Source organism: Xenia sp. Carnegie-2017, unplaced genomic scaffold (genome assembly GCF_021976095.1).
Source record: "Xenia sp. Carnegie-2017 unplaced genomic scaffold, XeniaSp_v1 HiC_scaffold_24, whole genome shotgun sequence".
In the NCBI taxonomy this organism is placed as follows: Eukaryota; Metazoa; Cnidaria; class Anthozoa; order Malacalcyonacea; family Xeniidae; genus Xenia; species Xenia sp. Carnegie-2017.
This window is the reverse complement of record NW_025813487.1, coordinates 11,217,419-11,239,218: the sequence shown is the minus strand read 5'-3', so window position 1 is coordinate 11,239,218 and position 21,800 is coordinate 11,217,419. Positions and strand designations below refer to the sequence as shown.

The window sequence follows — 21,800 nt, the reverse complement described above, 5'->3', positions numbered from 1 at the left end:
ATCTATAAGACGTTTGTCTAAATTTATCAGCTGTACTACCGGATGTTAAAGTATTAGTAGTAACACAAATCTATAAGACGTTCGTCTAAATTTATCAGCTGTACTACAGGTTGTTAAAGTATTAGTAGTAACACAAATCTATAAGACGTTTGTCTAAATTTATCAGCTGTACTACCGGATGTTAAAGTATTAGTAGTAACACAAATCTATAAGACGTTCGTCTAAATTTATCAGCTGTACTACCGGATGTTAAAGTATTAGTAGTAACACAAATCTATAAGACGTTCGTCTAAATTTATCAGCTGTACTACCGGTTGCTAAAGTATTAGTAGTAACACAAATCTATAAGACGTTCGTCTAAATTTATCAGCTGTACTACCGGTTGCTAAAGTATTAGTAGTAACACAAATCTATAAGACGTTCGTCTAAATTTATCAGCTGTACTACCGGTTGTTAAAGTATTAGTAGTAACACAAATCTATAAGACGTTCGTCTAAATTTATCAGCTGTACTACCGGTTGCTAAAGTATTAGTAGTAACACAAATCTATAAGACGTTCGTCTAAATTTATCAGCTGTACTACCGGATGCTAAAGTATTAGTAGTAACACAAATCTATAGGACGTTCGTCTAAATTTATCAGCTGTACTACCGGTTGCTAAAGTATTAGTAGTAACACAAATCTATAAGACGTTCGTCTAAATTTATCAGCTGTACTACCGGTTGCTAAAGTATTAGTAGTAACACAAATCTATAAGACGTTCGTCTAAATTTATCAGCTGTACTACCGGTTGTTAAAGTATTAGTAGTAACACAAATCTATAAGACATTCGTCTAAATTTATCAGCTGTACTACCGGTTGCTAAAGTATTAGTAGTAACACAAATCTATAAGACGTTCGTCTAAATTTATCAGCTGTACTACCGGTTGCTAAAGTATTAGTAGTAACACAAATCTATAGGACGTTCGTCTAAATTTATCAGCTGTACTACCGGTTGCTAAAGTATTAGTAGTAACACAAATCTATAAGACGTTCGTCTAAATTTATCAGCTGTACTACCGGATGTTAAAGTATTAGTAGTAACACAAATCTATAGGACGTTCGTCTAAATTTATCAGCTGTACTACCGGTTGCTAAAGTATTAGTAGTAACACAAATCTATAAGACGTTCGTCTAAATTTATCAGCTGTACTACCGGTTGCTAAAGTATTAGTAATAACACAAATCTATAAGACGTTCGTCTAAATTTATCAGCTGTACTACCGGATGCTAAAGTATTAGTAATAACACAAATCTATAAGACGTTCGTCTAGCTTTATCAGCTGTACTACCGGTTGTCGAGGTATCAACTAACCATGCAGTTAACCATCCAAATCTAAAGTTTAGAGTCATCAGATCACTGTCCAACCCAAGGGGGGACAGCTATTTCATTAGAAAAAAATCCTTACATTCACTTCAAGGCGTTTCAATTCGGTTAAAAAGTTTCACTCGTCATACCAGTTAATAATGAAGTTTAGTAAGAAACATACTCCGAAGATAAGGTCCACGTTGAAGCAAATATTTCAAAAAAACAACAACTGTTTGTGTTCTCGAATGAAAAACTGCCTTGTATGTTCCCTCAAAATTTGAGTTCAACTGCCTTGTATGTTCTATCTTTAACTATAGTTACATCAGATACATTTACATATAGCTACAAGTCGCATAAAAAAACGACAGAAAATTTTCATCCATCTTAGGCCCGTTTCAAACGTCGAACTCTACATGAGCCGAGCGCATTTAAAACAAAAGATGACGAGGAATTTTATCTCGTTTTCTTTTGTCTTTCGGAGCATGTAAAGTTCGACGTTTGAAAAGAGTCTTACTTACCATCGAGCCTTGTTCAGCTTTGTAACTAATGCCATCCTTCGGTCCAATGACAATATCCACGGTGATCGTCCAGCCACTCTGAGATGAGATTTTAAAAGACAGTGTAAGGTGAACAGCGTTTCACTATACCAGGTGCAATTGATATACATGTAACAAAAGCGGGTGGGGATGGGGTTCGAGAGACCAGACTAGGGCGACAATCACGGCACAAAAAAATATGGCAAACATAAAATCGAAAAGGTAAAACGTAAACAATTCCAACAGATAAAAGCAAAATTTTGAAGGTAAAAACAATCCCAGGAAACAAGAAAAGTGAAGTAAACATGGATGATAGAAAACATCAACACGATGCACGCACGTACCCCTAATGAACATTTAAACGTTTCAAGATCATAACGATGAATGGTGGCGAGGAGATCAAGAAACCGGTAGCAGCATTGCTGTTCGTTTAAATCCGAATACTGCTTGAAGTAACTGTTGAGGATTTTCCGTAGAGCTTTCGGCTGAAAAGGACAATACAACAACAAATTTTTAATATCATGTAATTAAATATTAAAACCAATACACGGCATTAACACTAAAACTGAAATGTAAATAGTTTAAAATCGAGTAAAGGATAACCTTTTTTAATGACATACTACAAGCAAGCTTTTATGAAGAGTTAGATGACTTTTCATTAAGCCCTGGAATTATTAACTACGGACTCCATTTGAAAAATCAAACCACTCCTACTTAAATACATATACTTGAGACAAACAAGAATTCGATTTTCGTCATCAGTCACTCCACATGAAGACATGCGAATATAAAAGCACTCAAGTTTCAACATCAGATCACTCCTGATGAAGACACTAGATTGGAGTATAATCGGTAATCGAAGAACGGTAATCGCTAGAAGGTATACTTCAAAATAAGGTCTCCGCGAGGGAGCATTTAACGAACATAAAAACATTGCAAAGGATGGCATTTTTCGTATCAAAACACTTCAAAATTTTGCGGGAAATAGCAATCTCCTCCAACAAGTACGTACGCATTCTTGAGAAATTTTTCAAAATACGTAATTCTTAGTAATACTGTGGTGTAAAGCCTGTCTGTCGAGTACTGATAAGTTTGTTATTACCATTAACCAGAAATTTGCACGAAACGAGGCAGATCTTAATGAAATAATTAAAATCACGAAATAGATATTAGTTAGTAGAGCGACAAGAGCTTTGCAACCAAGGCTAATGACTAAACACACGCTGTTGTATGTTGTACCACGGAAGATCGGTGAATGGGAGGACTTGCTATGATCATGTTAATGTTGAATGTGATAATCAGTAGAAATTAGAAAATAATCGACTTCATACATGAATACTACCCCCTTCCGATCATCGATATTCGGCGTTATTTATGTTTAAGTTTGGTTTGTGTGTAAGAATTCTTCTCTGAACACAGAACGTTGTAAACAAAATGTGTAGCTGTGTCGTCAACAACTTTTAAGGACTTCGGACAAACGGTAAACGCTTTTGAAAAAAGCTTTAAAGTGTAAACATCAGCAATTCTGCTTTCATATATAATGAAATGTTCAAGAGTACATCTACGACGGCAATTTATTACATGGTTATTCAGCCGTTGTATTGCTTTTGTCTGGTGACTCTGTCAGTGCCAGTCGCGAATTCGTTTCCAGTTCCCTCACGGAAACCCTATTTTAAAGTATACCTTCTAGGGATTACCATATAACGACTCAAGTTTTAACATGCATTACTCCAAATGAAGAAAATAGATTGGGGTATATAATGACTCGAGTTTCAAAATAAAGCATAATACTCAACAAAATTTGCAAAATTCTTCGAATGGTCTAAATCTGGGTTTGTTATTCGTGTTAATCTATAATTTTTTGTAAATATATGACAATCTTGAAGATCCTTAAATAAATCAACACGAAGATCACAAAATCAAAAATAAAAAGTTTGAGCACAAACTATTTCTAACAAATACAAGCCGCGGCATACTAGAGAATTCACACAAGGTTTTATATTATAAATAATAAAGAGAAGGATTGTCATAAGAAAACGATGATTGTTATATGCAAAAAAAACCCAGAAATGTTCATTCTTACTTTCATATGTTCGATTATTGATCTGGGCAAGAAAAATGTGAGTCCAACCTCCTTCCTAAATGAAAATAGCAAGAAGTAAGAATTCAAGTCATTTTGGAAGCAAAGTGAAACATATTACAAAAAACAACATACTCCAGAATTTCAAAATTCGACTTTTTCTCAAGAGCGTTCGGAGGCATATCTTTGAAATGTCTCCTAATTAAACAACAAGATAACGTAATTACTCGTCAACAAAATGACGTCAAGTCAGGGGAAGGAAGATAACGTAATTACTCGTCAACAAAATATCGTCTAGTCAGGGGAAGGGAAAACAGTCTTCTTTCTTCGAAGCAATCACCTTCATGAAACTAGCTACTAACTGTCTTCGTGTAGTTACGAGGTAAATTTGAGACCTGAGTCAGTGAGTGAGCTTGTAGAGCACCAGTTAGCGTTAGTCATAAAATCATTTCATGCAAAAAACTTGTTCTAGGTTCTAGTTAACATTAAGTTAATATTATTTTGCTCTTCAAACGGGAAGCTCGTCACTGATTTCCGGATTTAAAAACTGTTATACACGTATTTAGGAGGAGTAGGCAACTATCTTAAACTGGGGTTTTTTAGACGCGAACATGGCATGGATGACGCATTTCCGGATTTAAAAACTGTTATACACGTGTGTAGGAGGGTAGGCAACTATCTTAAACTGGGGGTTTAAGACGCATGCATGGCATGAATGACGCAGAGCAAAAAAAATTTAATTTTGATGTATTAAGATCATTAGAACGACCGTTTTACAGAAAAAGTAATAAAATTTATGAAAATACATTTAATGAGCTACAGCTAGCATGTTTCACATGCAAAAACGAAAAAAAATCATGAAAATATGATATTGCATTGAGTCAGAATGAAGTCAATTTAACGAAAAAAAACGCTTGTACTTAATTTTACTACTAAGAGAAGATAAAAAGATCTTTGTCCGTAGGAACGATTGTAAATGAAAGCTGTCAAAAAATCCTATTTTTAAATAAAATAACTATTATAAAAGTATGTTACATACATTTTCAGGCAATTGAAACGTTAGTATTTGAAAACTTTTGATTATTAACGGAAACTTAAAATTTATGAAGGAGGATACATAGTCCCTTGTCCAAGTACATTTCCACCCGGATTACACGACCTACGTCACGACCACTTACCTCATCTCCAGTGCTCCCAAACGAAATGCAATATCTTGATCAACTCTTTCAGCGACACTTTGAAGATAGTCATTCTTAATCTACAACATAGACGCACGTTTTCCATAAACTTTCAGCAAATCGAATTTACTGTAAAAGATCTCAAAAGACAAGATGAAGATGATGTTCCATCGATACACTTAGGGAAAAAGGAGAAAAGAAACTACATTTATAATTAATATCATATTTCCTCTTTTAAATAGCCAATAACATTTACTTTGAGATATTTCTCGACTGTGATTGGCTGATTGCAGTGCAGTGCAGTTTACATGTAATTCCGCAGTGAAAATGTCTAATTGCACCGTTGAAAAGATGTAAAATGGGCTTTGCAGTGACCTGATTCAACAAAAAGCAGTGAAAGCCAAACAAACTTTTTCAATTAAAAAAAAAAAACAAACAGAGCGACTGTTGTAAGTGAACAAAGATTTCCACAATTGCAATCGTTTGAAATCCAAGAATTACAAAAGAATGCCAAAAAATAAAAACAAAACAGCAAGTACTGTTTTTACGTTAATGTTTTTACAGTTAGGCTGCGTAACGAAGCTTTTCTGAAGCGTTAGAGAATGATGAAGCCAGACAGAGTTAGACGATACAGTCAAAAAATGTCTCGGAGTATATTATTAAGTAACACTATAATTTCTCGGGGAATTACGGCTATAAAAACTCACGAGTGCATGTTAAGCGGTAATTGCAGGAGACACTCTACTTATTACTTAAAAATAGTTTGTTTTGAGATATTTCTTGACTTTACCGTCTAACTCGACTCGCTTCGTTACTCTCTATTGTTTCAGAAAAGCCTCGTTACGCGGCTTAAGTGTTAAAAACATTCATCTAAAAAAACAGTACTGTCTGTTTTTTTTTGTTCTTTGCATACTTTTGCAATTCTTGAATTTCAAACGATTGAAACAGCAAAAATCTTTACTTACTATTATCTAGCTCATCATCATCATCATGCAGTCAGTCGTAAGCGACGAGGACTGTTCTATGGTTGGATTGAAGCTCTCCAACGCATACTAAAACGTTGATTTTAGATAGCTACAAACTTGCGTTCATTACCTGATCGTAAAGAAAGAAAAAGCTCGCTTTGTCTCTTTCATAAAATGACGGCAAATCTCCGGGAAAAAATTTGACTCTAAGATAATATCTAAAAGGAAAGAAAAAGCTCGCTTTGTCTCTTTCATAAAATGACGGCAAATCTCCGGGAAAAAATTTCATTCTAAGATAATATCTAAAAGGAAAGAAAAAGCTCGCTTTGTCTCGTTCATAAAATGACGGCAAATCTCCGAGAAAAAATTTGATTCTAAGATAATATCTAAAAGGAAAGAAAAAGCTCGCTTTGTCTCGTTCATAAAATGACGGCAAATCTCCGGGAAAAAATTTGACTCTAAGATAATATCTAAAAGGAAAGAAAAAGCTCGCTTTGTCTCGTTCATAAAATGACGGCAAATCTCCGGGAAAAAATTTCATTCTAAGATAATATCTAAAAGGAAAGAAAAAGCTCGCTTTGTCTCGTTCATAAAATGACGGCAAATCTCCGGGAAAAAATTTCATTCTAAGATAATATCTAAAAGGGAAAAAAAGCTCGCTTTGTCTCGTTCATAAAATGACGGCAAATCTCTGGGAAAAAAATTGATTCTAAGATAAAATCTAAAAGAAAAAAAAAAGCTCGCTTTTTTTATGTTACAAAGGTAAGCATGCAGAACCAATATCCAAACAAAACTACATTTGACCGACGCGTGGTTATAAAACCAAACAAAACTACATTTGACCGACGCGTGGTTATAAAATGGCAATTTAATAGTTATTATAAGACGTTGGTTTACAGTTGGTTCATAGAATCACACATTCAAACTTCAACTTACAGGGAAATATTGTTCAACCTTCATATAAAATGGCCTGCGTGACCGAGGAATTGGGAAAACGTACGCGCATGCTTTAACTTCACTTCAAGGAGAATTTTGCAATGGATGAAATTCGAATTACCTGCACTCGTCAACGGGTAGACTATTACCATATTTCGCGCGTACTTCTTGGACTGTAAACCAACTACGCAGCCAATAGCTGGTATGCGACGCGAGGTGCTCGAAACGCATGCCATAGAACGTATGTGAAGCAGCTGCGTCAACACCGAGGCTTGAAATCACCAAGTGAATGATGCCCTAAAACAAAGAGACAATTCAGCTAATCAAGAAGGAGACTACATAAACTTGGAAGAAGCGGATACTTTCATGTTCTAGAGTGATGGGAGGGGGGGGGTTGGTAGAAATGCTTGAACTACGTCACAAACTAAAAGGAGAATAAAGGAATACTACGATGTTAGACACGGTGCAGAAGTACTTATACTATGTCACAAATTAAATGGGAAATGAGGGAGTAGTATGATACGTTTGACAGGGGGAGTGGGGGAGAAGTGTTTGTATTATGTAGTGCCTGTATTATGTCACAAACTATGTAAAAGGGCGGGGGGGTGAGGGAATACGGTAAGGTTTATGCCGAACACAGGAGATCGTAAACTCTTCCATTTTTACTTAACTTCACTCTCGGCGTAATATGTAGAACATAGAACAAATTAGTTTTCCTCGACTTTACGAATGAGTTGAAAATACTTTTAAAAGCCGCAATTTTGTGTTAAACACATGACCAACGGAATTTAAGTTGACAACGCATAAAATACCGGATGTATTTCGCCACGCCATACAGCATAATTGCGTGAACAGATAGCTCCCATCTTCTCATTAATCGCACGCATATAGCATAATTGCGTGAACAGATAGCTCCCATCTTCTCATTAATCGCACGCATATAGCATAATTGCGTGAACAGAGAGCTCTCGTCTTCCCAATAATTGCCATTCTATAATTGTTGTGCGTCCGCCTGTATTTCAAACGATGATAACTATGACACCTGCTCAAAGTATTCGTCCTTCTGTCATAGAAAAATATTCAAAACTCAAGAGCGAACGTAGTTCCCAGGGAAACGTCGTATTTAAAAAGGTTTTTGTGCGTCACAGGAAATTTTTCATGGTCAACAGACTGTTAAGGAAAACATAAATAGTTTTCGACAAACAAAACCAGGAAATACAAGACAAACGAATTTTTTTTTTTAAAATGATAGACGAGGGACTACTTTCAATTTCGAGTATAATTCAAAAAGAAATACTTCGGCCGCCGTTATGAGGTCGACCGCCATCAGGAGGCCTGTACGATTTGAATGCTCAATGTTGAAACAAACATTAATAATTAACGCAACGTAATTCAACGACGGTTTTGCAGTTCAAATTATCACATATGAACATACTAAATAACGGAAAATTATGTATATATTTATACAGCCAAAATGCAGCGACATGTCTGGACAATCAAGTCAGCAATGTTCTAGTTCAATTTCGACCAATTTTCTTTCTTTTATCCGTATAAGACATTCTCGACCCGTTACAAACGTCGAACTTTTAATAGGCCGAATGCATAAAAATATCCCCGATTATTTTTTGTTTTTAATCCGTTTGGCATGAACCTTCCATGGAGTTCTCGTGGTCAAGGCGCCATTTACAGACGTGCTTATTGGAAGCGAATCATGTGGGAACAAAAACAACCAAGCCACAACCATAATTCTGCAAAGCGAGGACCCTAGTTTTAGTTATTGCAATCATATTCTCTTATAGGATAGCATCATTCTTTCTTCTTCATAGTTTCGAGTTATGAGAAATATGACGGATAAAAATCTCAAAATATGGAAAACTTAATGCGCCAATATGAGACAGCAGTTATTTGCGTATGTACCGAAGCCTGCAAGTGTGGCAGCCCAATTCACACAACAAGTCTGTGTTCAACAGGGTTCATATTAACTCAGATTATCTTTTTTCACGTAAACACGGCTAACCCACGTTCTATACAGGTTTAACACGGGTCAATTCAACCTACTTCTTGAAATGGGCTAAATTAAACCCATTTCAAACCTGATTTGGTAATGTTTACACGCAAAAAATAGCCTAGGTTTATTTGAAACTGGATTTGAATCAAGGCTAGTTTATGTCGTGTGAATTGGGCTTATAAATGTGGTCCACTAAACGCACTTTGCATCCAGTCCATAGTTACAAAGTAACATGTGTCAAACATGGTTAACTAACCACACACTATGTGTCAAGTTCATAATCCCACCAACCAAGTAACATGGGCCTAACACAGTCAACCAACCACACACTATGTGTCCACTACATAATAATATCAACAAAGCATCATGGGCCTAAAACGGTCAACCAACCACACACAACCCTTCCAGTTCATAGTATGTGAACAATATACAATCTGACCTCCTATGGTTAATTGTGACAGAAACATAAACGGTTGAGTATATAGCATGTGTCCATGCAAAGTCTGCTTAACTAACAGCTACATATTCACCCATTGTCTCCAAATGATGTGTAAAATTTTCATCCAAGGTGTTTTAAACTGCTGGCTATGCACAATTGCTATGTGACTTTTGCGCTATGCAATCATTCCACGATTCATGGTGTCTTTTAGTGATACACATTGTTCACATACAGTCTTATTTGTTATATGTATCAGCACACAGTCACTTAAACCATGGACAGATTTTCTGGGGAGTGCAAGGAGGTGCCACCCCCCACCCCCCCAATATCACATTTCACTCCATATATATGAATTGAAGAAATATTTTAAAAATCTAATTTTTTAGCAAAACAAACCAGTAGTAGAGTGGAAATGAGTTTTTATGAGGAATGCTTAATTTTTTTTTCTCTATGGTAACTGCACTACCTGGCCACCCCTCCATCCTCACTTCCTTACTATGTCTATTACCATCGCTTACTTACAACAACAGTCCCTTAAATTTTTTTGAGCTCCCCTGTAGAGCATGTGAGAATCTGACTTTGACTGCTTGTCCAATGTGTTGTAATATTGTCAATAAATTGAAATGTGATATATTTTTGGGCTATTATTGAGCAATGACAACCAATGTGGTTGTTCCCAAAATTTAATATTTCAATGAACAAAAAACCGAATATCTAAAAGTGTGGCAATGAAAGGAAAATGATATGAGTCTAGTGTTGTGATATTTTCTATAAATCAGAAGAATTTTTGAACAAACTATTTAACATGATCGACTTGATATCACTTTCAAAATTTTCACTTCTTTGTGTGCAAACAAACATATCTGAATAGCAAAGTGCATAATTATTCCTATCACACTCCACTATTGCATACTACAGGATATTTACACATCACTAAACAAAAAGTGATTGATATAGAAAAAGTACTATGCTTGGAAGTCAAATTAAAAAAGTTTAAAAGAGCATGGACTAAGACAGAAAATGGATCATCTTTAACTCCCTCAGCAGAACCTTTCTGCCAGCCTTTTGCATAAAATCTAACATTGTATAAATAAGGCCACTGGTTTGCATAATTCCTTACATAAATTTTTTCCACATGAAGGAAGTCATTTATTTAGGTTCAATTTCTTTTGCTGTGTTTGTCATATACCTTACAAAGCACATCTCTGATACATTATACAGCAATGCAATGCTTGAGTTGTAAATTGTTGGTTGGACTAATTAACTCTTGTTAAGCTGACTAAGTTGTTATTTGTAATGGATTCTTTCTAAAATTGCCAACCATGCAATTACAAGGAGAAAATCACAATTTCAAAATGGCAGAATACAACCTTCATCAAACTTTGTGCACCACTAAATATATTACTATTAAATCCCAAACCAAGACTTATCAATAGTATGATTGATGTGGATATTGAATAAAAGAAAATTGTATGAAAATAAGTTGCCATATTTCCAAGAAAGCACATGAAATTCTATGTCATCTGGTGTAATTGGAATTTTCAACTTTCACAATATACATAAAAGAAAATAAAAGTCAGGTCAGCTGGGCATTTCTCTCAGATAGGTGGCCATGGGAAACTGCAGGAGAAGCAGCAGCTGCTTTCCAAACCCTTTGTTTGTCGGTTTAAGCCCAATATCAACAAGACATACCCCACTATCTATTATGGCGTTCTTGCATGACATAATCTGATCAAGGAATTTGTGTACAAAATATATAATGAACGGTTCAATTATTAATGGGGCAGTAGATGAGGCCTTTTCAAAGGAATTGTCTATGCCTTTTGTAGAAAGGCATTAATTAACACAAATTAAATCGACCTTGATGAGAGGATGTGGTCATTTCAAAACAGAAATCGCGAGCAATTGCATGCACAATGACAATACGAAACGCGAAAGAAAACCCGATTATATTGTACAACATATCTTAGTCGGAGACGTCGCAAACGAGTCGATATCTATTCAAAATATCAAAATAATAAGGTGAACTTGAACGCCTGCTTGTGTTTTAAGGACAAAAAAGAAAGCTAAAAGCAGGTTTAATTTTAAGTCACTCGTTAAAAGGAAGTTTAGACTATTTGCCTTAAAACGCGTCTAAACAAAGCGTCAATACAGAATACTTTCTCGCTGTAAAGTTGTTTTGGCTTGCCACTTGCACAAGGTGGCTTGTTGTGGAGACATACATACCTTTATGTCCGTTGTTTCGCCACATTTAACGCTACGAAATTCGCCATTCGGTAGATATACTTTTACTGTCGATCTCTGGTCTGTACTGCTCGTACTCGCTCTGTGGCCTCTGTCCGCGTCCGCCTTTTTACTTTTTGAGCGAAGCTTGAACGTCTTTTTCGAATCACCACGAACCATCTTGGCGAATTCGATTCGACAATTACGATGGCACTCCTTCGAGTATTTTACAAAGACGTTCGTAACGTGACAGATATTGCCAAACTAATAGCCATGGATATATTTAAAGAAGGTACAAAAATATTCAACGACAGTCAAGTAAACACACAACCCGAGTTTAAAATGTGTTCTAAATGCGTACAAGTACAATGACGTACGTCCGAAATCATACTCTCATTTAAATATGCCGACAAAATCACAATACAGTTGTTTGAATGAACTAAAAAAAGTCTGAAATCGACTAACTGTGTATTGTCAACATTCAAAAATGTTTCTCTCCCAATTTCCGTCTAGACCGCGAACGCTATGAATTGTGGGATATCTTTTCCGGTTCGTTTGTATTCAATATATTGATACAAAACGCAAGAAAATTATTAATTGCATTCACAAAGGGGTTTCTACAAGACAATGTGCGCACGAATTGAATTGTCCTGGGCTCTTTGAACTGCTGGAAACCATCAAAAGAAAGCACATCTCGATTTTCGAAAGTTCTGTACGTGGGGACCGTGGAAAAACTATATTTGTTTTGAACTTTAGTGACGTATACAATAGATGACGTAATTGTAAACTTCAAGTATACGAACTTTCAGTTGTCAATGGTTACTTAGAACCTCGCCCATACTCAAGATGGTGATGTCGGGAGACGGCTATTGAAGAAGGCAGATGGTTAAGCCGGATATACTAGTGAATCAAAAAATTGCAAATAATTTGTATGCACGAGATTATAAAAGTTAAAATTTCTTTGGCTTTGCAACTAGTTACTCATCGGTGATTAAAAATCGAACTAATTTTCATTTACTCTGTGTGTGTAATTGGTAGTACTGTACGTGGAAAGATTCAAATCTCAAAAGCGTAAACATTTGCACAGCCATTAAAATTCTATGTATGTAATTTCGTGCATACAAATTATGATATTTTGCAATTCTTTATTATATACCCAGTACATTGAACTGAAATACAACTGGAACGATAAGTCAGAGGGGGGAATGAAGCCAGGTTTTTTCATTTTGGCAGGTCACGCCAGTCCTTTTGTAAAAAAAAAATCAAAAAATAGCATTTTTATATTAGTAAAATTTCAAAATTGTACTTTGTGGTGGTTTTCCAAAATACCATCGAATTTTAAGAATATTAGTCAAAATTATAGACTGTCAAAAAAAATCGGCATACCCGAACGTTGTGCAAGTTACGTCATGTCCGCCAGTGGATGACCAATGAAAGCACTTTCCTTATTTACTATGCAAATGTCGTCTAACATGGCGGAAAATTACGCAGAACGATGCGTAGAAGCAATGACTTAGAATATCAATGCTTAGAACCCAATCTACTAGATATCTGAGTAATGAATTCGCCCAAATTCTTGAGTTAAGAATAAGGCATGCTGCCATCTTGAATGATGACAAAATTGACGGTATTTGCGACTGATACCTGCTTTTCTTGAGTTGATATACAGCTGTAAAGTTGATAGTCTAGGTTTGATTTATATAATATTGGATAATATTGATTTATATCACTTGTTTTCCTTGTTGGGTTTTTCTTTTGCCACCTTTCGAGTCGAGATGGATAAAAGTGCTCTTTTGTTTTAAATTTTAAAGTTTTGTTCAAAAAACTATTACAAAGTTTTCGTTTCGTCAGCACTTTGTATACGGATGAACGTTATCTCAAATAGAATGTTCCCAACATTGCATCAATGCATATCTTCCAGATAACATCAATTTAGAAATTGGGAATAAGATCTAGGTTGTAGAGTCTTTTCGCCGGTCGGGATGATTACCCTTAGGGAACAGGCAGTAACAATTGTGATGGAAGCTTTACACCTGTTGTCCGTCACTCATGCATGTCAACATCAATTTACTCGCCTACATTAAAACAATATTATGAAATGGCGACTGATTCTACTTATGCATCGACAGTACAATAGAATGGCAATGAAATGAAAATCTCAAGTAGAAAACATCGAATCTTGATTTTTCTTGGCTTTATCTTAATATGGGAAAATCATGTCAAGGCAAGTAATTTACATACACACGCCAGTGATTTAATTTTCAATTGCAGCCAACAATAGAACATCGTTTTTTCAAAATTTTTTAGCCGTAACCCTAGCCCTAGCCCAATTTACTTTGTATGAGATTGCGGCAACTGAAAAATTGGAAATTTCAGAAATGGATCCACGGTTAGACAAAATAAATCGAAATCCCAACTATTCAAAGTAACTTTTATGACCGTGCAATGAAATTATAAAGTGTTGAAGAATAAAATCTTCTCGATGAAAATGCTTTCACGCTGTTTTTAGTGAAATGAAATAAATGACGTCAACACGTACATGTTGAAATATATGTCAAAATCTCTACCATGCGCTCTTGTAATTTATATATAACGCTACGTCTACCATACGAAATACCCACAGAGAAAGTAAATATAAGTCAAGGCTTGCGCCTTTATGTGATGCATTCGTCGATTTGCCGATGTCAGAAGTGGATTTTTCTCATACACTTGACCCAAATTTTTGATGTAACCTTTCTAATTCTCGATTATGGCGCAGGTGAACACCCTCGTTTCTAATTATATAAATAACTCGACCCGACGACCCAAGTCAGCACTCTTTTCTTAATATATGAAAAATTCGACCCTGGTCAGCAACCTCATTTCTTACTGTATGGATTACTCGTTCCAGTCAACTACTACATTTCTTATCGTTTGAATAACTCAACACTGTTAAAATTGATTGGTTAAAATAATCATTTGTTTGGTTAAAGTAACCTTAAGAATAGTGGTTAAAGTTATTAATGCATCTGAGGTAACCAATTTTTATGGTTATTTTAACCAATCAGTTTTTACAATGAAATCTCTGAACTCCTTTCTACACAGGCAAAGACTGCTAGCGCTATACTAAAAAGGAATGAAAAAACGAATAAGCCACATGGAAATCGAGGTATGATACAGAAATTTAATGGTGTGGTTAACTAAACTTTATAACATATATATTTCTTGGAGTTTTATCATCATTTAACACAACATTGGTGAACTACATTCTGTAACAGCTATAAAATAACAAAAATACAACGCGTGCGCTGATTGGTCTATAGCTGAGTTGCATAAGCTGATCAGAGCTCAATCAATTAAATCAATGAAAGAGAACTTGCAAATCAATCATGGATGTGTTTCGTGTTTGCACTGCCTTATGCAAACCTCGGAGACGTTTGAGAGAACTCCTTGATTTGTATAAACCAATGCAAACACAATAAGCATCATTTATTTCTTAAAGCCCGAGCTTTGACACAACTAACCAAAATGACTGCTTTGACGTTAGATGAAAAACGCCATAGTCGAAGTTTAATCCTCGTAGCTAACTTAACTATCTGTTTATTTTTTTTCTCACTCATGCAGCTCCCAAGAAATTCAACCAAAATCAAACGAGAAAATCATTAATTTTCAAAACGCCTTCACTAGTTAATGTTTCAAGTGTTGCACAAAAAGTTGGGGATGGTTTGGATTTAGGTAAGAAACTTTTACAAAGTTATGCATTGATCGACAGCCTTTGTTTAGGGATTTGTATATTCAGTTTCACATTCACAACTCTCTCTCTATACATATAATTCTCGAAGCACGAGCCTCGATTTTGCCACAAAATTCCTCGCCTCACGTGGTTACTTCATGTATTGGCAACCAAGTAACTCTGAAATGCGTTGCCGAAGGCAACCCTGCACCGGAGTTTATTTGGTACAAAGGCAAGCAGGCGGTGAGCCGCAATAAAGTTGCAGAATTTGACCTCAACATTGCTCCTTCAAAGTTCACGCGGGCTAGCCACTTAACGCTCACACCAAATGTGAAGGATGACTTTGGTGAATATCAATGTTCAGCAACGAACACCTTGGGAACGACGCAACAAAGCACACATAGAATTGTTCTTAATGACAAAGGTAACACGTTTATAGCAAATAGCGAAGCCACGCTGCAAGTTTATCATGTTTTATAATCTTTTTATCTTTTATTTCTTTGAGAATCGATTGTTTTTAAAGAGAGTGAATAACAAAATACTTACATAGGACGAACAAACTTGCGGCCTGGCTCCACCAATTTTTTACTACTTTATGGTTCTGAGACAATGGTGTTCTTTATATATGACCACATACACAAGCACTTCTGCGTCAATTTTTGCTTTTTCATTTTCGTTTTTTGATTTTTCACTTGCTTTTCAAACGATTTTGGTTTGGTCTTTTATGGCTTTTTTGTTTAATCTTGACAAGCAAACGGAACGACACAGACTAGACGGATCTTTCGTGTACGTTTTTGTTATGTATATTTTGAGCAAGTTCTCCATAGAAAGTATGAAAAACTAAAAACATTATCAGTATACGGGTGGTCTTATTTCAAAGCCATCGTCGGGGATCAGAATATGAATTCATAGTATAAGGTTGCAAACTTTCAAGTTTTGGTCGTGTTACGTAAATTTCAGAACCTTATGGTCATTCATTTCTTTAAAATCTGTAGCTTTTACAGTGAGGGAACTGAGAAAAAATACAAGCATGTTAGCTTCAACCCTGAAAGTCAATAGAAGCACTTTTACAAAATTTCCGAGTAGTGCTTCCGTATTACTTATGACGTCAATTAAGCAAACATGGCGGCATTTTTAAATTTAAATTTGTCAATTTCCCCTTAACGTGAAATAGACATAAATTATAAACACATCAAATTGTTTGCAAACTCCCAAAAAAATCTTAAGCCAGTGAAAAAGTGTGTACAACTTATCACACTTTTTGCAATCTGTCTAGATATCGCTTAAACAAACATTGCAAAATTAAATTGAAATACTCGAATGTATCAGTAGACAGATCTTTGCTAGTGAAGTATTTTTTAGGAGAGCAGTTATGCACAGAGAGCGCGTACAACAAAGACAAGAAGAAGTTTAATTCCATCGTCATCGGAACATTTTCCTCCGCAGGAATGATTGTGGTTCTTCTGTGTGTAGCAGCATTTGTGTTGTGGAGAGTAAACCAAAGAGAATCTTATAGTAAGTGTTTTAGCAATGAAAACTTTGATTGCTCTTTTTTCGTAACTGTGAATAAATGTTCAAATGCTCAAACAAAAACGCAGTAGCCTTCTGTTACCTTGTAGTAAGCCCTGAAATTTTTTGACTCAAGCTTTGTAGAAAACTTTATCAAATTTAACTTACAGGTAAGTTCCTAAAACTAAACAATATTATGTTTTAGCCTACAACCGCTTAGGAAGCAAACAAGACCGTGCAGAAAACATGAAAGCGGGAAACGATGGTAAAACATGAAAAAACTATATTATATGAATTGTTCTCTTTCAGAGAAGGTAAACTTTTCAGTCATTTCGGAAAGTAAGAAATCTAAATCTTCTGATGGTCTGGCTTCGATTAAAATAGTTTCTTGCCCAATGTGTGCATTGCCGGAAAATCGCCGATTGTTTAAAAATTTTTCACAAAAAAGCTGCGAAATTCCCAGTTTGTGCCAATATACTAACAAAAATATGCCAAGAAGTACAAAAATTGTCTGCAATGTAATCTGGTAACCTAATTTCCCGAGCAATATTGCACAAAATTTTACCGTCGGCAGGTTTCCCTAAAGAATTATTTAGCATGTACACATGGCAATTGACAAAGTGTGCATTTTATATATAGGAAATGCAAGAAAAACCAACCACCAATCAAATGGGCAGGAAATAAATGACGAAGACGTCTTTCAAGACGATTTCGATGCCAAGGAGATTGGCCGTCTTAGCAGCCTTTTGGCAGGAGATTGGGAACGACTAGCACGGTTGCTAGGTTTCCATCAGCACGATATCAACGCAATACGTGAAGATAGCATTAAGATGGAATCGAGATGCGCGGAGATGTTGAACAGATTCCGACGAAAAAAAGGATCGCGGGAGACATTAGCAGAATGCGTCGAGGAAATGAAGAACATAGAAACAGCGATTGCAATACGAGAAAAATTTTATAAAACAAATCCGACCGATTGAGTTTCCACAATTACCGAGTTTATGACATTAAAAAATTGGTCATCAAATGTCAAAATCATATCTCGTGCAGCTAGCGGAAATAAAAATCTTATAGATTGTCAACCGTAAAGCGGTCAGTTGGTCATAACTCGAAGTAACACATTCATAGCACATGATCTATAACATTGTAAAATTACGACATTAGCATCACTGCATCAGAATAGCCCACTTATTGAGGCGGGTTGATTTTCACACTCGCTAAACTTTTGTTCGACATAAATGTTTGTCGTCTCAAACGCTTGCTTCCTCTTCTTAATAAAATCGCTCAAACTGCTTCTCACTGAACAAGAAATCGCCTTACCTCCTGCACGTCATCTATTGCACCGAATGAGAAAATATGAATTTGGAGCTTCTAGATTCAAAGAAACGGCCGTTTCAGAATATTTGTAAAATTGTAACGAAACGATTTGATGTGTTACAGTAAAATAGTTGAAATTAAGAGCTACTTTGTAATATAATAAATTACTATGTTTCAATTACTTTCGCATAATAATAGTAAGTTAACATATTGCATAATATGTTTTGACCACTCAAATAAAAGCTTTGAGGCGGCTTTTTGTCTCCTATGCCCTTTTTATAGATTGATACTTTCAAGTGTTGAAATGACTTGTAAAGCGCTATTTCAGTACAATCCAATGAAAGTTCTTTCATTACTGAAATTAGAATTAATAAAATTAAGACCACCAAGTATAGCGTTGAGTGAAATGAAAATTATTCATAAAAGTCAGACATACTGGCTTTTCTTATTGGAAAATAATCTGTATTGCAATTCTATGAAATTCATGAGAACATCACTTGGAATTTTAAAGTAGAAGAGAAAGAAGGGCAACTATTGTTAAAAATTTGAGACATAAATGAACGTCCGATAGGAAAGTTGTCAAGCGGGTTATTTTTTCAGCTGAATTGACTTTGCCGTTTTCTCATTCATTTTATCATTTCGATTTCAAATTAGAATGCGTTTCACTTTTTGTGTATCACATTGCATGTTATCGCATTGATTTTACAAAGCTGAGAACTAATTTATTTTGCTATTATCTGATTTGAAACACAGAGTGACACGTTTCTAGCTTCTTCTAATACTCGAACGACTGGAGATGCTTTTAAAACAAAACATTGAAATGAGAAAGCGAATGTTTGTATGCTGCGTATTCTCTGCCCAAATAAACTGCTTTTTTAAATATAAAGCCTGTAGCTGCTACGATTAATACATCGGATTTCTGTTGAAAAAATTATAATATACGAATTTCCCTATTTCTCAGCAAGAAATTCGCTACTTATATAATATTCATGCGAGTTGCTTCAATCCATCGTTATCCTCATTGTACTTTGTCAAATATTTTAAAACTCCCATGCTGCGTTTGTAATGGTGCATAACCTCCTCCAAATCGTTCAGTTCCCATATCTTAAATTTTCTTGACGTTTGCTTAAAGAAATATCAACACCAGAACTTCCTGCAGTTAAGTCGAAAAAGATCGAAGAATTAGAAATGTATCGAAAACTCGTTTCGCATCTGCTGATTTGGGCTTTCTTTCTTTTGGAGCAAGGTGATTTTTTGACGTATAGTATTATAAATTGTAGCTATTCGTTACCGGTCAATAAATTGTAGAAACATAAAATAGAAACGACATTCCACATCAAAAATCATCAGTCGAAATGTTATTATTTCGCAAGTAACATGTTCTTTCTTTGTGCGTAGGCTTGAAGTAGTCTGGTATCTTATGACTTATGAGTACCTTTCTATTATAATCTTAAACTATCGCTCACATCAAATTCGAACAAACAGTCCTTGTCTTTATAAAGAATGTCGTCAGACTGTTGTCGTAATGTTATGTTAAAAACGTAATGTATGTCCTTGGTTTTTGATTTATACACATTTTCACTTCACTCTTAGGAGTTTCATTCTAAAATAAAATAGCTTTTTCAAGTTTGCGCTTCTTGCTGTAATATATCAAACTATATTATAGATGTTTATATAGTGCAAAATCTAGCAAAAGTATAGAACGAGCAAAAGTGAAGGTTTTTTGAATGAAAAAAAACCTTGATAAATTAAATTTGACGGTCTAACACAACACGGTGTCCTATTAATGGTGTCCTTATATATGTAAAGCATAATTATTCATGAAAAGAAGAATGATAATTTGAGATAACCATTTTGAATAACACCAAAGGTTTTGGAATCTTACAAAAGTTGTGATCAACGCACAACAGTTAAACAACATAAATATAGATTTATTCCGTTTTCGTCATAACTGGTTCATTTACGTCATAAACGTCAATCTAAAAGCCAAATTTCAGGTTGTCCTTTCTATATAAGAAATACCCATGCTCCGAAAACAGCGAGCATTTGCTCACTCAAACTCCCATGACTTCCAAAGCTCTGACAACATACACATTAGTGCACACAGATAGTCAACTCGAAGCCGATAAATATACAAATCTATTCAATAGGTTCTGATGGATTCTTTGTAAAGCATCTCCTCACTGGAATGTGTGTAAACGACACAGCCAAAATACAGTCTTATGATCGTCAATGGGGAAGTCTTTCCTTTGTAGAGCTTTCTGACAACTGCTTTGATCCAGCTGCACAGTTCAGATTCCTAAATACCAGCGCTATAATAAACATCAAAAGACAGGGTTGTTTAGCTGGATTTAATAGACCGTTCAACGGCCACAATCTTAGTATGTTTTATCTATACATTGATGCGTTCAGTCCTTATAGAGACGCTTGCACTGCAAGTAAAGCAATAACACCAACATCTTGGGGTGGTTTGTCAACAAGAGTTGAAACGGTTCCTACTCCTTTGTGTGCAGTCAACGCTTCATTCCCTGGACTCAGAAGCCAAGGTGTTGATCCGTATTTGAATTTGACACAAGATTGTTCCGATGCTGCAGACAAGAGATTTCATTTTGGTGAGTTTTTTTCATTAATGATTGGTAAAAAAAGTGTTTGACTCTTTGTGAGTAAAAACGACAGTACATGTGACGGCAAAGCTAAAAACATATATTCCCATACTTCTGTGGCCCTAAAAAGCCTTCAGACTACGCCTAAACTGAAGTTGATAATCAAATCAATCTCTCAATCACTTAAGTGTAAATTTTGAACAGTCTCAAAAACAGGAAGCCTTCATCGTTACCAGTAATCTTCTATTCAATAAATTCCTTGAGACAAATAGCCCTCTCTCATTTCAAATTCATGAAAACAGAAATCTTCAATTTCATTGGCACTTATACCTTTCATGTGTTTAAGGTTCAGTCACGTGTTTTGGACAGAATATAACAAACGCCAACTGTCCCAAAGGTCAATACATGATTATAAAAACTGCGTCGTACCGTGGACTGAGTGAAGGGAAAAATTGTGGTTCACATTATAAAAACTTTAGCTGTAGTGTTGATGTTACATGTTATCTAAAAAGACATTGTGATGGTCGACGAGAGTGCAATGTAACTGTTGATGACGGTCTTTTTCTCCCTTCCAATGTTTGTCCTGGTTTGAGCAAGTATCTTTACTTTGAATATCAATGTAGCAATAACATGACGTCATTCAACGAGTCCTGCCACAGTAAGTTGATGGAGTTCGGTAAAATTATTTTTTCAATGCTGTCTTTCAGTCAAGTATCTTTTCATTTCTAAACAAGTCATTGTTTCAGTTATATCTTTTCTGCATGAAAGATTCGTGGTCCAAACATTAAAAATCCAATTTATTTGAAATTTGTTTGGCTCTACCGAGCAATTGATAAATTTTTACCAGCTAATAACTCGCAGCAACAAAACTAGTTACTGCACATAACTGGTTACTTGGAGCATGCTTCATTTGAAAGAGTTGTTCACATATTCACAAGTATAAGAG

General features: G+C 35.4%; 3 protein-coding genes across 4 annotated transcripts in view; 2 read left to right on the top strand and 1 right to left on the bottom strand.

Annotated features, from left to right (window-relative positions):
- The window catches only part of LOC124452135 (focal adhesion kinase 1-like), a 36,222-nt gene extending 24,001 nt beyond the window's left edge, over positions 1 to 12,221 (bottom strand). The window contains exons 1-8 of the mRNA XM_047002724.1: positions 11,717 to 12,221; positions 7,165 to 7,340; positions 6,238 to 6,325; positions 5,143 to 5,222; positions 4,100 to 4,162; positions 3,968 to 4,022; positions 2,229 to 2,369; positions 1,867 to 1,944 (exon numbers count right to left, since the gene is read on the bottom strand). Of these exons, the coding sequence (XP_046858680.1) occupies positions 1,867 to 1,944; positions 2,229 to 2,369; positions 3,968 to 4,022; positions 4,100 to 4,162; positions 5,143 to 5,222; positions 6,238 to 6,325; positions 7,165 to 7,340; positions 11,717 to 11,893 (858 nt within the window). The 5' untranslated portion in view covers positions 11,894 to 12,221. The remainder of the gene's footprint in view (positions 1 to 1,866; positions 1,945 to 2,228; positions 2,370 to 3,967; positions 4,023 to 4,099; positions 4,163 to 5,142; positions 5,223 to 6,237; positions 6,326 to 7,164; positions 7,341 to 11,716) is intronic.
- Positions 12,222 to 13,694: 1,473 nt separating this feature from the next.
- LOC124451453 (neural cell adhesion molecule 1-B-like) lies at positions 13,695 to 18,493 on the top strand. The gene is made up of 7 exons (XM_047002065.1): positions 13,695 to 13,937; positions 14,798 to 14,861; positions 15,317 to 15,427; positions 15,535 to 15,849; positions 16,788 to 16,940; positions 17,140 to 17,199; positions 17,574 to 18,493. The coding sequence occupies exons 1-7, from the start codon at positions 13,863 to 13,865 to the stop codon at positions 17,912 to 17,914; spliced, it is 1,119 nt and encodes a 372-aa protein (XP_046858021.1). The 5' UTR covers positions 13,695 to 13,862; the 3' UTR covers positions 17,915 to 18,493.
- Positions 18,494 to 19,166: 673 nt separating this feature from the next.
- LOC124450352 overlaps positions 19,167 to 21,800 on the top strand; it is a 29,666-nt gene continuing 27,032 nt past the window's right edge. For both annotated transcript variants that reach the window (XM_047001008.1, XM_047001007.1), the window contains exons 1-3: positions 19,167 to 19,497; positions 20,402 to 20,863; positions 21,201 to 21,512. In XM_047001008.1, coding sequence (XP_046856964.1) covers positions 19,440 to 19,497; positions 20,402 to 20,863; positions 21,201 to 21,512 — 832 coding nt within the window. In that variant the 5' untranslated portion in view covers positions 19,167 to 19,439. The remainder of the gene's footprint in view (positions 19,498 to 20,401; positions 20,864 to 21,200; positions 21,513 to 21,800) is intronic.